General features: G+C 34.7%; 1 protein-coding gene across 3 annotated transcripts in view; it reads right to left on the minus strand.

Annotated features, from left to right (window-relative positions):
• TTC37 (tetratricopeptide repeat domain 37) overlaps positions 1-15,684 on the minus strand; it is a 91,735-nt gene that overhangs the window by 61,529 nt on the left and 14,522 nt on the right. For all 3 annotated transcript variants that reach the window (XM_025387623.1, XM_025387622.1, XM_025387624.1), the window contains exons 8-15: positions 15,096-15,236; positions 11,488-11,586; positions 11,262-11,370; positions 4,823-4,963; positions 3,698-3,799; positions 2,713-2,852; positions 257-343; positions 67-170 (exon numbers count right to left, since the gene is read on the minus strand). In XM_025387623.1, the coding sequence (XP_025243408.1) occupies positions 67-170; positions 257-343; positions 2,713-2,852; positions 3,698-3,799; positions 4,823-4,963; positions 11,262-11,370; positions 11,488-11,586; positions 15,096-15,236 (923 nt within the window). The remainder of the gene's footprint in view (positions 1-66; positions 171-256; positions 344-2,712; positions 2,853-3,697; positions 3,800-4,822; positions 4,964-11,261; positions 11,371-11,487; positions 11,587-15,095; positions 15,237-15,684) is intronic.

Genomic DNA, 15,684 nt, shown 5'->3' on the forward strand with positions numbered 1-15,684 from the left:
GAATTTCTGAGAAATACAAAAAAACTAAGATGTAAATGGTTCTATGAGCAATCTATATATCCTTACCATTTTTCTGCTTGTAGATAGTCCTTTTTGGTGAAATGAATCAAAGCCTCAAGGGCATGAACTTCAGCTAGGTCAGGGTAAGAAGAGAGAAGGTCTTCCATAATCTATAAAGTAGACACCTGTCAATTCTATACCCAAATAAAAATGACTTTTAACTCAAAAAATGCTCAGTTTGAATAAAAAAGCCAACCTTTGTAGCTTCATCTAATGAACCTTTGTTCCGATAGGCCAAGCTTTTGAGAACCAAAAGTCCTGGGATATTATCTGCATCAGAAATCTAGAAAATAATTGTGAAGAACTGCTATAAATCTTCAACACAACCACAGCAATGTTTGCTTTAATTAAAGAATGAACACAGAAAAGCAAGATCCTAATAGAATAAAGAAATAGAGGTCCTGATTTCTATCACTACTAACACATCTTCACTCTTTATAACCTTTTTATTAGGGAAAATCTCATATACATAAAAAATTACAGAAACTAGTATAATAAACCCACATGTACCCATCATCCAGCCACAAAACCACAAACTCATAAGCAATCATTCTTTTCATCTATACCTCCACCAATTTTACCACACTTCTGCTCAGATTATTTTGACACAAATCCCAGATATTGTAACTTTTTATCTGTAATACTTCAGTATCTATATCTAAAAGTTCATTTCTAAGTTACATAACCACATTACCATTATCATACTTAAACAAAACCAACAAACATCCTTAACATCATCAAATTTCTCACTTGTCTCATAAAATATTTGAACAATTTTAAAAATCAAAATCCAAAGAAGATATATACATTTCAACTGACTGATATGCCTTAAGTCTATTTTAATCAATAAGGCCCCCTTCCTCTTTTTTTTCTTCCTTACAATTTAACTGTTGAAAAATATGGCCTATTTGTCACAGTTTCTCAGAGTCTGGATTTTGCTAAATATATTCTCAAGGTGTTTAACATGTTCCTTGGTTCCCTGTATTTTCTGTATATTAGTAGTTGGGTTTAGAGGTTTGAAGATTCCCAATGATACCTTAGGTCTTCAGGTGTATTTGCATTTGTTTGTGTCTGATTGTCTTTTGTTTTGTTTTGTTTTGTTTTTTGTTTTTTTTTTGAGACAGAGTCTTGCTTCAATGCCCAGGCTGGAGTGCAATGGTGTGATCTTGACTTGCAACTTCTGCTTTCTGGCTTCAAGTGATTCTCCTGCCTCAGCCTCCCAAGTAGCTGGGATTACAGGTGTGCACCACCAAGCCTGACTAATTTTTGTATTTTTAGTAGAGATGGGGTTTCACCATATTGGCCAGGCTGGTCTTAAACTCCTGACCTCAAGTGATCCGCCTGCCTCGGCCTCCCAAAGTGTTGGGATTAGAGGAATGAGCCACTGTGCTCAGCCTGATTGTCTTTTTGTGATGTTAGTAGCCACTAACCCTTGACACCTAGATCTGTTAATTCACTGAGGATTGCAAAATGGTGATTTTCTGTCATCTTCTCTTATTAGACAGAATAATTCAACAGACACATTTCTCCTCCCTTCATTATTTCATTATCCTGAGGAATGATTCAGATAGAAAAGGCAGGATAAATGCCTTTATACTTCACAGTTGGGTTTTTAGCATCCTCCCAAAGATTTGTTTTCTTGAGGACATTTGCTGATTTTTTGTTTTCTGTATCATCATGAACACATGGATTTAACATATTTGATGTGTTTCAATATACCACATTAGTAATGCCCTCTTTAGCCAGTAAGAATCTCTTTATGTTAGCTCCTGAGCCCTTTTGTAGTCTGAGCCCTTTTATAGTTTCTTGCTTTCTAGCATGACAAGGTGTTCTTGGTTCATCTTGTACACTTCCTATCTCAGACCTAGACTCTGCTAGTTCTCCAAACTAGTAGTCGTTTGTCTTTTTGTAAAAACATTATTTGAAAAACCTTTATAAAGCATTCACACAAAATACACTATTGGTGGGATAGCAAAAAGAAAACAAGAAAATATTAATTCTTGAAGGATGCTGACAACGGTTCTGATTTGAAAGAAATATTATGAAATACAAAGCCCTTTGAAATATATAAAACTTGATTTAAAAACTCAATTTTAATTTTAAACCAGTAATAGTCTTTACCTGACAAAAATCTTTAGGGCATAATGTTATAATTCTTAATTTACCAGTTATAGATTTTTTTAGTATGGAATTTCAAATTGCTTGAACTCAAAACACTAAGAAATTGGTTTCATTATGAAATATCAATCTTTCTTTGAATGAAACAAACATTCTCTACCATGAAGCTAACAGTGTCCTTAATTATTCTGGTCAAATCTGCAGAATATTTCCTGGAGGAAAAAATTTAGAATCTCAAATTAATAATAATCAAGTAGCAATAACCTAAGAGGGCAACAGGAAGAAAGGAGAATGAGGTCTAGAACTAAAAAAATAGTCTTGTATGATAAGTACTGTAAGTCCTTAATCAAAAGGCAAACAAATCACTCTAGAAGTGCCCAAATGTATGAATGACTTATGAAAGTGCAGATGTGGTGAATTCATACCTCTAACACAAAATCTGTATAAGTAAATATTCGTGGTAGGCATAGAATGGTTGTTGCCTGGTTGACTGGAAACTAACTACAGTTGAAGAAACAAACTTGGTAAGACTACCTGATCAAGAGTACGAATTGCTTCCTCTGAAGAGTCATAATCTGAGAGTTTAATCAAAGCCTCTGCTTTCAAACGAAGACAAAGATTCCTCTGATAAAGACGGTCACCAGACGCACCAAGATTATCTATGATCTTCAGAGCTGACAAAATTAAGGGTATCCAAATGAAGACAGCCATATCACTTCAGTTTTTTTTCTTTTTTAAGGATGACATATAATAAATTGCAGATACAATAAGCATAAATTTCCAAAACAATATACATGAAGAATAACTCAAAGTTAAATATAAATTCTTCCCTGAATTCCTTATGGAAAGACCTGAATTTAAAACAGAGCATACCTGAATTTAAAACCTCTATCTTTACACAACATATAATAAAACTGAACATCCTAAAAAATGACAATGACTACCTATATCTGCTAAGCAATAAAGGTTAGCCCATAACCAAAGCACCTGTAACAAATATAAGAAATAAAGATACTGGAAGGGGAAAGCAGCTGAATTAGAATGGACCAAGGTGAACTATTTCTCAGTGACAGAGGGCAAGCTACCAGGTGGGTCAGAAACAGTGAACCACTTTCATGATTTCCTGTCCCCACTCCTCACCCTGTCACATTCAAATAGGCTTCCAAGATGCCTAAGGTTTCCCCTCTCTATATCCGAGAAATTAAGAACTCGTATGTCTTGGACACACCAGAAACTTCCTTGTTACAAAGACAGAGGACCTCCACACCCAAGCCTAAACTGACTATGTCGATATTCCAAATGCAAGAAAATTTTGCTAAATATTCATTGCCAGTTTAAAAATAAACACACTAGTATACACACATGCAGACTTTTATTTAACCTCAGTGAAATTAAAATTAGCAATTTAAAATACAAAATATAGCATTTTGGTTTTTAAAATCACTATCTTTGTCCTTTAAGATAAAAACAAATAGGGTTGGTCACCCTTATGTGTCAACCCAAAAGGTATCAAAAATACCTTGACTGCATGAAAGAATAGCTTCTTTAGGTCTATGCATTTTGACTTGGGCTTCTGCCAGATGATACCATCCACTTGTGCAGACAGGGCTTTCCTTTAACCCTAAAAGGATAAAAACAACCAAAAAACCAAGGTTTCTGTGACTACATAGATGAATGGCACCATTGCCTACTCTCTAAATCAGACTCCTCCCCTCTTCATCTCTGGTATCTTATCAGTCACAAAGTCACACTGATTCTCTGCCTCAATTCATTCCCCTCCACACATTTTTCTCCATCTCTACCAACACCACTTCAGTTCAGACCTCAACCATCTTGATTGAGATACCAAATCACGGCAAGTGCTTGCCATCCACCCCAATGCATTCTTTACACTGTAGCTAGAATATCTCTAAAAATACAAATCAGATTATAACATTCCCCTGCTAAAAATCTTTTACTGATTCCGCACTGTTGTCAGGATAATGTGCAACCTACTTACCAAGGTTTAGCTAAGCCCTTCTACTATTTCACTTGTTGTCCCCTCCTGTGCATATACTTCATTCTCAAACCCTGGTGAACTAGCTGCAGTTCTCTGAACAACAGCCTCTCAGTTCAGGCTATTTCACAGATTCATCTCTGCCTAAAATATTCCTTCCATTCTCTTAAACTACCTACCTGGCTTGTATTTACCATTCAGATCTATAATTTGAATGTAGGTTCTTCCAGAAACATCATACCTAATAAGAATAAATTAAAGCCTAGGTTCCTAAGGCATACATGTCTACATATATGCCTTCCTGCCTGCCTTCCTCCCTCCCTCCCTCTTTTCTTTTCTCTTTTCTTTGCTTTGCTTTTCTCTTTCTTTTCTCTTTTTTTCTTTTCCTTTTCTTTTCTTTATATATAGATATCCCTATTTTACAAATGAAAACACTGACACATGGAAAGTTTAATTAACTCTTCTGAAGTTTTGAAATTAGTTATTAGCAGAGTCAGAGTTCAAATCTAAGCAGAGTTCAAGGTATGTAGGTACATTTTTTCCCTTCCACCTTAGATATACATTCCTTAAAGAAAGGCTCAAAGATAAATGCTTACTGACTGAATAATAATTATACTTCATGTTACATGCCATACACTGTACATTTACCTTCTGTTAGGTTCCTAACAGCATCTTCATACTTTTTGTTTTGCAATGCTTTAATGCCTAAGCCAATGAGGCCTGGACCACTTTTTGAATCCATTTCCACTAACCTACAACAATACTGCTGTCCCTCATCAGTAAGATTTCCTGGAATTAAAAGAAAAGGTTATTAGTGTGTGTGTGTGTGTGTGTGTGTGTGTGTGTGTGTGTACATATATATATACACATATATCAAGTTTCTAAATGCCCAAACCCATATTCTTAAATCTCAAAATCTGCCTTTATATTCTTATGCATCCTTCACCACATGCTGATTCCAGAAATTCAAAAATTAAATTAAAAATTAAACCAGCAAATGCAGAAAATATTAACGTTTAAATTAAAAAATGATGCTTTTTTATCTTCTTAAATACTGGAAGTAGAAACCACTTTAGGATTTCAGACAAGAAACCTGCTACTTGCCAGTAGACTAAGTCACATAGCCTACTGCTTGCCAGCTGTAACAATTTTGATTGTTAAATGAAGGAACCCTTGTCAAAGCAGAGTATCTTCCTCAAGTTCTCTTCCTAGGCAACCACGCACTGCTAGAGACATGGCAGTCAGATCCAGTGGACTCTTCCAGCATCCAAGGATCACAAGATAGGCGGGTTACTCATCAGGACACTGCACAAAGACTTAGTCACATTCCGCTTAAGTCTACAAATTCACCAGTACATTTCCACATTTTTCTAAGACAATCTTTTTCTATATAAGTGAATTGTGACACTTATGAAATAGTCACCCAATGCCTACATTTATTTTATTTTCAAATTTATTTTGGTAAAATAGTTTAGAAAACTTTATATATTTTGTAATATTTCCATTTTCTCCAATCTCAATCCCAGAAAAGCAATTGTGAATAGCATTCACAACTTTAATAAATCATTTAATCACATAGGAGAATTCTTAAAAAGACAGACTACAACTTGAAGCAATAAATATGGGGGAAAAAAATTCCTGAAAACAAAGATCCAATGCTTTAATAACTATATAAAACATATAAGCCCAAACCACATATAGAACCACTGTTTCAGTCACAGATGTCAAAGGTAAATTATTTGTATAATACCATTTAGCTTATATGTTTCAAATTTTTGAAAACCATTTGCAAACCAATGTATAATCCATTAGTAATATGTAGTAATATGTTATACACTGATTTAGAAATCCAAGTTAGCACTAAAAATCAAAAGACTTTATAATGACTAAACAGTTAAAACTTCAGTACCGTTTGGCAAAATATGAAAACAAACTGGAAGAAATACTACTTTGATCAGTAAGCCAGTGAAAAAGACACAAGCCTGCTACTATTATGCTTCCAGGCATGAACTTCCTTGTCAATATGTTCTCACCATAGCTTCCATAAATATGAATCCAAAAATAAATATGTCTAGTTCCATACACCCTATATCCTCCCAAGAAAACTAGCGGATTTTTCCCTTTTGATCCAGTGGTATTGTCTAAACTAGACATTGTCTGCACTATCACAATCACTTGGAAGACTTGTTAAAACACACTCTGCTGAGCCCTATCCCTGAAGTTTATGGTTCAGTAGGTCTGTTTAAGACCTAAGAGTCTGCATTTCTAAGAAGTTACCAGGTGATGCTGATGCTACTGGTCCAGAGATCATACTTAAAGACCACAGTCTACAATATTTGCTAATGCCATATACCACCTTTACTATTAGTCTTATAACATGTATATTCTGCCTTTATTGCCTCTGTGGCTAAATGGTAACCTCTGGAGAGTAGAGACCAGCATGGCATCTGATACATGGTAGGTGTTCATTAAATTTTGTGATGACCCTTTAAAAATACCATCATGACTGATGTTCAAAAAGGCTTAGTCTGTCAATAGGTAACAGCTGAAAATTACTATAAAAAATTAAAAATCTTCACCATCCTAAAAAAAAAAAAAAAAAAGCTACCAAACTCTCACCTTTTATCTCTACCCATCTGAGTCTAAACACTCTTCCTCCATAGAAACACAGTTTATGACAGACTACCTTGACTACAAAAACTGCCTGTATTACAGGAAATATACCCGGGATGAAAATAGGAAAGAAAAATCATGCATCTCTCCAATGAACATCCATATTTAGGGTAGTTTAAACAACACACAGGTCATCAAAGTGTGGGTTGGTACATGAAAATAGTTTCCAAAAGGCTGAGATGAACATAAACGACTTTTAAAACAAGGTAAATCTTCCTAACATATTTCCTTTGCTAAAGCCTGGGAGCATAGCAATAAAAACAAAATAAGATTTGGGGAGACTATGTTCATGTTCGGCCCTGGGTAACAATTCTCTGCATATGACCAAGTGGCACTGAGAGGAATTCTCTATAGTGTTCTCAAAACTAGCAACAGTAATAACAACACTAATGATCTTTGTATAAAGAGACAAGGAATACTCCAGCTTCAACTTTCAATCCTTCTCTTCTTCATATTTATTCTTGTTGAGAATATTAGCTAAATAAATACCTTGGTGGAGGACAAAAACAGAGGAAATAGAATTCATTGCTTTTGAATTCTATTCATTGCAAATGAATAGAAAATTATTTACTTATCTGCTCTTTTTAATATTTAAAGGATTCTAAGATTCCAGATTTAACAACTTTAAAACAGTCCGACAATATTATTTTTATTTCTCAAAAAAACAAGCCAGATTTGGGGCTAATGAATGTTAAAATTCCAAGGATAGAGGGTATTCTGAAGAGGTCCATGTTGGATGCTAAGTAATAACTATGAAATTCTGTTTCTTAAAGTTTACTACAAAAACAGTCGGTTTTTAAAAAATTCATTTCTGACATTCCAAAAAAACTATCTAATTTTTCTTTTAAACAAACCTAGTTTGAGAGGGGAAAAAAAAAACATGTACAATTTGGTGGCATTCATATCTTTATTTTCACCTGGATTTTCTAATAGTTTTAAAGCACAAAATCTTAAACCAGCTCTTTTCTGCTTGAATTTGAAGAACCAAGCTTTCTAATCCTCCCCCATTTCAGTAACAAAGTAAAATAAGATAAATAAAAAAGTCATTTAGCATGAAAAAAACATTTCAACAGATGACAACTGTGAAAGCCATTCACTACTTTTATATGAAGCTTTACAAACTGAGTCATTTTGAAAATGAATATTCAATTCTCAACAGGCAAAGCAGGACAAAGGAGAAAGAAATACATTTGTTCTCAGTGGAGGAGAACCCAGTAATTAACTGCTGTGAAGTAGCAAATTCTGTACATACTGAAGTACTTTGTGGGAGGGTGGCTCAGACTTCAGAGACCTTACAATTCTCAGAGGTTCTTAATACACTAAAGTTGGGTTTAGAGGAGCAGTAAAAAGAAAAAGCATAGCAACCCATTGTCCTACATTAACTATTGAACTTCCACCTCAAGCATACTACTTTACCTTGAAATATACCTAAACCTAAATTGCTCAATTCCACAAATTCCGGCAACCAACAATTCAGAAAGGAAAGAACTCTTCCCTGGTTTTACCATATGTGTAAATATCCACATATACTCTTTTCTGCTGTGATATAGACCTCCTTTTCTTTCCATTCTACATGACACAAATCTATAAGCTTACTCAAAAATGATTTTTTTTCATTTAAACCAAGACACTTTCTAATCAATCAGTATAATCCCTTCACTATCTATTTATTAGAGAACTTTGTCAACTACTGAATTTATGTGCAAAACTCTGTAGCCTATTTGTTGATCCTATTTTTTCTATTATTTTGTAGGCTTTTTAGAATATAAGGACAAGTCTACATTATAGTTACATTTATGCTTATTGAGAAAGCACTCCATTAGTCCTCAAAAAGAATTTTCAAAGTATTCACTGTGTCATTTGGCATGTGAGCAAGCCAAGACTGAGGTAATGGTGCAAACCATAAACAGCTGAATAAGAAATAAAGAGAAAAGAGTGAACACCAGCCATTAATTTTTCAATAACAACAGTAGCAGCAGAATAGGGAAAAATAATTGGTACCAGGGGCCATACAATAAAGAAAATCAGCCTACTTATCTTTGGAACACACTGAGTCTTACATTAAAATTGGAAGGATCTGGGTAATTTTGGAACTAAGCTTCCTATCAGGAAAAACAAAACAAAACAAAACAAGACTTCATAAGTATGCTTCTTGTGCTTGGTGTAGCTCATCCTCCTCAGTCTCAGTGCAACACTCATAGTATTAACTAACTAACCTAGGAACTCTTTCTTCTTACACCACTCCTGCCAGGCAGCTATTGCAGTTCTTCTCCCACCCCTCTAACAGCTTACTGACCCCTCTGTGGGCTTCACTTTCTCATCCTACTACTCCCTAATGCACTTGGTCAAGTCTACTTTCCTTTGTATACCTGCCTTTTCCTATTCTTTCCCCATCACTGTAATCTAAGCTCTAATTCAATCACTTTCATTTAAAAAGATAGCCTTAATAAAAAGCCTCACAATCATAAACTCAGTTGGCTTAATCTGTCAAGACAGACCATAATAATCTTTCTGAAATGCTCTTTCCCTGTCATCTGCGCTGTTTCTCATCAAAGTCCTCCTTCTTCTCTGACCTCATCCCTTCTCTTTCTCCACTTACTCCCTTTCCCCTTTTTCATCTCTTTCCCTCCAAGCCAGCCAGCATTGCCCAAAGTATAGTTCTCAGTATTTTTCCCTTTAGTCCTCCTCTGATGGCAACCATTCCATGTCATTTTCACCTACATGCAAATTACTTCCAAACCATATGTTTACACTTAGTATCGATCTCTCATCTGCAAATCACTGATGGGCATTTCCCATTGACTGCCCCCTTAACATCTCCTCTCAATAACCTACATTTCATACAAATCATCAGGCCATATTGAGCCAACTTTTCAGAAGAGGTGAAAGTTAAAATTGATATTTGCCTCTTTCCCTCTACGAAATCACTTTCATTTTTTCATTCATCTGTTCCTTTCTATCATCACTATCATACTCCTCATTCATTCAAACCTAGTGTCACTTAGTCTACTGGAGCTAGTCCACCTTCTATACAGCCTGTCCTGCACACCATGTTAGTTTAAGACTTTATACTCCGCTCACTATACTTTTTATGTTCTCTTTCTCCTTACGGCAGTAAAAAGCACTCTCCTAAATCTATCTTTGACTCAGTTAAAGTAAGGCAAAGGGCATCTGCTTCCAACAAAACCAGAGCTGAAGGTAACAGTGTTTTTTCATTCAGACACCAGAAAAAAAAAAACAAAAAAGTAAAAGAGGACTTAAAAGGAGAGTTAAAGTGAGGAGAACTGAGATAGGTGCAATGGTCATTTTCTACCAAGGAATTTTCCTTCACAGTTATCTCTAGCAGTAGCTTTCAACCCTTTTTTCACTATGACACATGTAAGGGTCATTCATATACAAAGCATTCTCACGTATATACTCATTTAACAACAAAGTGAAAAAAATTAAATGGATTAGTAAAGCTCCGCAATAACTGACAATCACTACCACACTGGTGTATGTACTAATATTTCTATTTCAGTGACTGACTTCTGTCAACTTGTTCACCTCAAGAGAATACAGACATGAAATTCAGGTTATTAAAAAAAAAAAAATGTATTCAGCACAGATACTGACCAAAAGGAAAGAGGCTGGTGGGAAAAACCAATATAGCCAACCTCTTGTAAACTGGTGGACTACCACTCCTGGACACAAGACATCCACAGCTACAGTTCTGCCAACTCCCAGCAAGCTAGTTGTCATCACTTCTCTCTTCCCCGCAAAGAAAGTACATGAAGATACAAGAGCATGAAGCATACACAGAGACAAATTCTCCCACTTGAATTTGCTCTATTTCATTAAAAAAGGAGATTCAGGAATTTAATTACTTTATAATATTACAGTATTCATAACAATGTTCTTATGACACTGTGATATAACATCAACACTGAGGCAGCTAAACTTTCCAAAAATCCTTTCTGTGATATTTATAGCTCTGTGTAATAGAGCCTGACCTACTTAGCCAAAATAAATCTTAGTTATTTCTTCCACTATACTAAGCAAACCTATTTTACCATTCCTAAAAAATGCACCCAGCTCCACATCTCTGCTCATGCCAGCTGGAGTACATTTCCCCTACTCCTGTTTATCTAGTATCTATAAAAAAATTCAAGACGCCCTCCAATTCCCACCATTAAAAAGATTTCACTGATCAACAATATATCTGGCAACTCATAATTCTTCTGTATTACTGTACTTTCCTATATTTATTAGACTTTTCATGTACACCAAGACTACACATTATACTTCCTTTTATGTTCAGAAACACAGAAACAACACCTTAAACATGGTAGACACTAAAACATGTTTTGATTAATACCATCACTCACATAATCACACACCTCTAGGACACACACTATAATAAAGAAGAAATTACCTGATTCAATTAAATGCAAACAAAGCACTTCTAAGGGATACTGTACAGTAGGATAGCTGTTTATCATTCCTTCACAGGCCTTCTTCAATCTAGCAGTCTCATGAGGCAACTTGAAAATATAAAAGCAAAATACACTACATTCTAGTAGTAGTAAAATGTATTTATGAACACTTTCCTAATTAGAAATACATACAAGTCACATTAGAGATTTAAAAAATCAACTTACTTTGGATAAACTCTGAATGAAATGCCTATAAAGCACTTGGTGATCTTCACTAGGAATCTTATCTGATAATCCCAGTGCATTCTCAAAAGCAGTTAAAAGCTGAAACAAATACAAAAGCTATCATCCGTATCATACTTAAATGACAAATGATTAAATGTATAAGACTCTCCTACACAAACTACACCTTCAAGTAACTGCAAATGTATTCTACAGTCTGACTCTGACAACTCCAATGAGGAAAAAAATGTATATGCAAGTTTTGGAATGTATTCTAACTCCAACTGGCCAGCAAACTGCACTGAACTGGTAAGTAACAACTATGCATTAACAACATTAATTTAACAAAACACACTTCCCAGTGCCTGCTGTCTCCTACAAAGTAGTCAACCAGAGTATAGTTTTATATGCTAGCATAGCTGCTACTGCTCACGTATCATTTTTAAAACAATTCTTCTGAAATCACTAGCACGTTCTTTGAAATATCTTCAATGATAGCAAATCTTCAACCTTTAAAAAATAGTTAAAAAGTTAGGTGACACTTTTGGCAAAAGAAAAGCAGAGATATGACTGAACTGAAATGAAACCACTTCTCTTATGCAGTATTAGCTGACTCTGAAGAACATTCCATCACTTCTCTTATGCAATATTAACTGACTTTGAAGGCCAACAGGCCTTCTAAATATGTCTTGAATAAGAACAGAATACTAGAATCCAAGGCACGTGGTATAAAGCACTTCACACCACTCAGTTGGCTACACATTCTGCATTTTAAAATGAATACTCATGACTTAATACCAAAAAGTCACAATGTAGTTCAATATCTCAAATTTTCTTTGGAAAGTATGGTATAAAGTCTATATATATAAGTAAAAATTTGCTGCCCTGATAAAGTTAACAATCTTACAGAGAAGGAACATAGCTCAAAACAGTCTAGCATAAAAGATTTTTTAAAATAGTAATAAAATTATTCCAAATGAAAAATCTGTGATACATTTTTTTCTAAATACTCAGTATTCAAGGTAACAATAAATCCCCCCATTCTTTTATCTATTATTAACAGTTAGAAATCAATTCTTAAAATCATAAGTACAATTAATTCTCTGTCATGGAGGAGGGTAGGATAGACAATCCAAAAAGTTACTTTACTTATTTTGGAATGTGTTTGATATTCTGGTAACCTACACTATTTTAAGGAAAATAATGAAGTTATATTATGATATTATACAATTTAAGAGAAACTGCTAAGCCACCTAATTTTGTCACTGCTCAATTCTTTCCACAACTGAATATATGCACAGATAAATCATGTTATCACACACAAAAAAGAAATCTTATTCTCATATTTTTATCCCCAGCTTTTAGGACACTGCCTGACACATAATAGGTAGTCAATAAATATTTTCTGAATAAACAAATTAATGAGTGAACAAATGAACACATATACAAATAAATGAACTTCCTATCCTATATAGGGCCTATATTTGTTTATTTAAAAATTCCACTCAATATAACAAGTGTACATTAAGTAGTTATTTACTATAATAAGAAATTAAGTTGACTTTTAAAATTACAAATAAAAAAAGGAGAATGATAGATATATTTTCCAAATGTGGCTCAAAACCAATTTTTTTTTAGTCTTTCAAAAAATTCTTTTCAATTACTTTAAAATCTGCACCATAAAGACTTTTTTTCTAGGCATAAATACTCTAAATATTAAATATAAATACTCTAAACAGTGGAATTGTTAAACCTCAAAGTAATTCAGTACTCTTAGTTCAGAAGTGTAAAGAAACACACCTTTAAAGGTACCACTTTTTAGACACCATAAGCAGTTTTGTGAAAGTCAATTTTCAGTTTATTTTTTATAGTGACTAAGTTACTGATGTAGTGCAGATTCTTATGAACACAAGGGAATGAAATTCTGATACCATGAGTACCAATTCCACTCCATCCAGACTCCGCATGAGACTACAGGCCAATAATTCTGACTTTATCTAGAAGAGCCTCTATGAATTTAAAATTATACATTTACAAAATACCTAGTCTAACATACAATCCTTTTTTTTTTTTGAGCATCCATTGAATCATCATTGAATGTCCTATTTCCAAGGTAATTCATGTACTAATACCCAGAATCTATAAGGAACTTAAACAAATTAGCAAGAAAAAAACAACAATCCCATCAAAAAGTTGGCTAAGGATATGAATAGAAAATTCTCAAAAGAAGATACACAAATGGTTGACAAACATATGAAAAAATGTTCAACATCACTAACGATCAGGGAAATGTAAATCAAAACCACAATGCGATACCACCTTACTCCTGCAAGAATGGCCATAATCAAAAAAATAAAAAAATAGATGTTGGTGTGGGTGAGGTAAAAAGGAAACACTTCTACATTGCTGGTGGGAGTGTAAACTAGTACAACCATTAGGGAAAACAGTGTGGAGACTCCTTAAAGAACTAAAAGTAGGCTAGGTTCGGTGGCTCATGCCTGTAATCCCAACATTTTGGGAGGCTGAAGTGGGCAGGTCACTTGAGGTCAGGAGTTCGAGATCAGCCTGGCCAACATGGTGAAACCCCATCTCTACTAAAAACACAAAAATTAGTCAGGCATCGTGGCACATGCCTGTAATCCCAGCTACTTGTGAGCCTGAGGCAGGAGAATTGTTTGAACCTAGAAGGCAGAGGTCGCAGTGAGCCGAGATTGTACCACTGCACTCCAGCCTGGGTGACAGTGACACTCTGCCTCAAAAAAAAAAAAAAAAAAAAAGAACTAAAAGTAGAACTACTATTTGATCCAGCAATCCCTCTACTAGGTATCTACCTGGAGGAAAAGAAGTCATTATACAAAAAAGATACTTGTACATGCATGTTGATAGCAGCACAAGTCACAACTACAAAAATACAGAACTAGCCCAAATGCCCATCAATCAACGAGTGGATAAAGAAATTGTGATATATATATATATATACACACACAGACACACACACACACACACACAATGAAATACTACTCAGCTATAAAAAGGAATGAATTAATGGCATTCGCAGCAACCTGGATGGAACTGGAGAATATTATTCTAAGTGAAGTAACTCAGGAATGAAAAACCAAACATCATATGTTCTCACTCATAAGTGAACATATGAATAGAACATTGTATGTTCTCATTGTAAGTTATGAAGACACAAAGGCATAAGAATAATACAATAGACTTTGGGAATTTGGGTGAGGGTGAGGAATAAAAGACTATAAATTGGGTTCAGTGTACACTACTCGGGTGACAGGTGCACCAAAATCTCACAAATCACTACTAAAGAACTTACTCATGACCAAATACCACCTGTGCCCCAAAACCCTATGAAAATTAAACATAAAAAAAAAAAACTCCATAAAAAGAAATAAACTCAATAAAAAACGAGCAATGATGTGAACACACACTTCACCAAAGAAAATACACAGGTGCAAATAAACACATGAAAAGATGCTCAACATTACTAGGGAAATGGAAATTAAAATGACAATGATCAATTATGTTTCTATTTTCTAAATTCAATTAAATGATCAATTTTCATGAACAAACTTGAGGAATAAATGAGTCAATACCATTTGCTGAGTTTCATTATTCTGGTCCTCCGTACTTTCAGCCAGGAACTGAGTCAATTTTCTCCATAGTTGATGAAGCTCTTGGTTGTCTGCACCTTCTTCCTGTCGTGTTTTTATCAACTTGTGCCATGTTCGAGCCACCTATTAAAGAAGGAGATTTTAAAGTATTTTGTCCAAAATGTAAAAATGTCAATAAACATGTAAAATCTGCAAATAAAAACATTTTTATCTATTAATATATAAAAATCGCAAAAGCATAGAATCCCATCTATTTTTATTTTATTTTATTTTATTTTATTTTATTTTATTTTATTTTTTTGAGATGGAGTTTCGCTCCTGTTGCCCAGGCTGGAGTGCAATGACACAATCTCGGCTTACCATAACCTCCACCTCCTGGGTTGAAGCAATTCTCCTGCCTCAGCCTCCTGAGTAGCTGGGATTACAGGTATGCACCACCATGCCCAGCTAATTTTGTATTTTTAGTAGAGACAGGGTTTCTCCATGTTGGTCTGACTGGTCTCGAACTCCCGACCTCAGGTGATCTGCCTGCCTCAGCCTCCCAAAGTGCTGGGATTACAGGTGTGAGTCA

Source organism: Theropithecus gelada, chromosome 6, assembly GCF_003255815.1.
Source record: "Theropithecus gelada isolate Dixy chromosome 6, Tgel_1.0, whole genome shotgun sequence".
Classification (NCBI taxonomy): domain Eukaryota; kingdom Metazoa; phylum Chordata; class Mammalia; order Primates; family Cercopithecidae; genus Theropithecus; species Theropithecus gelada.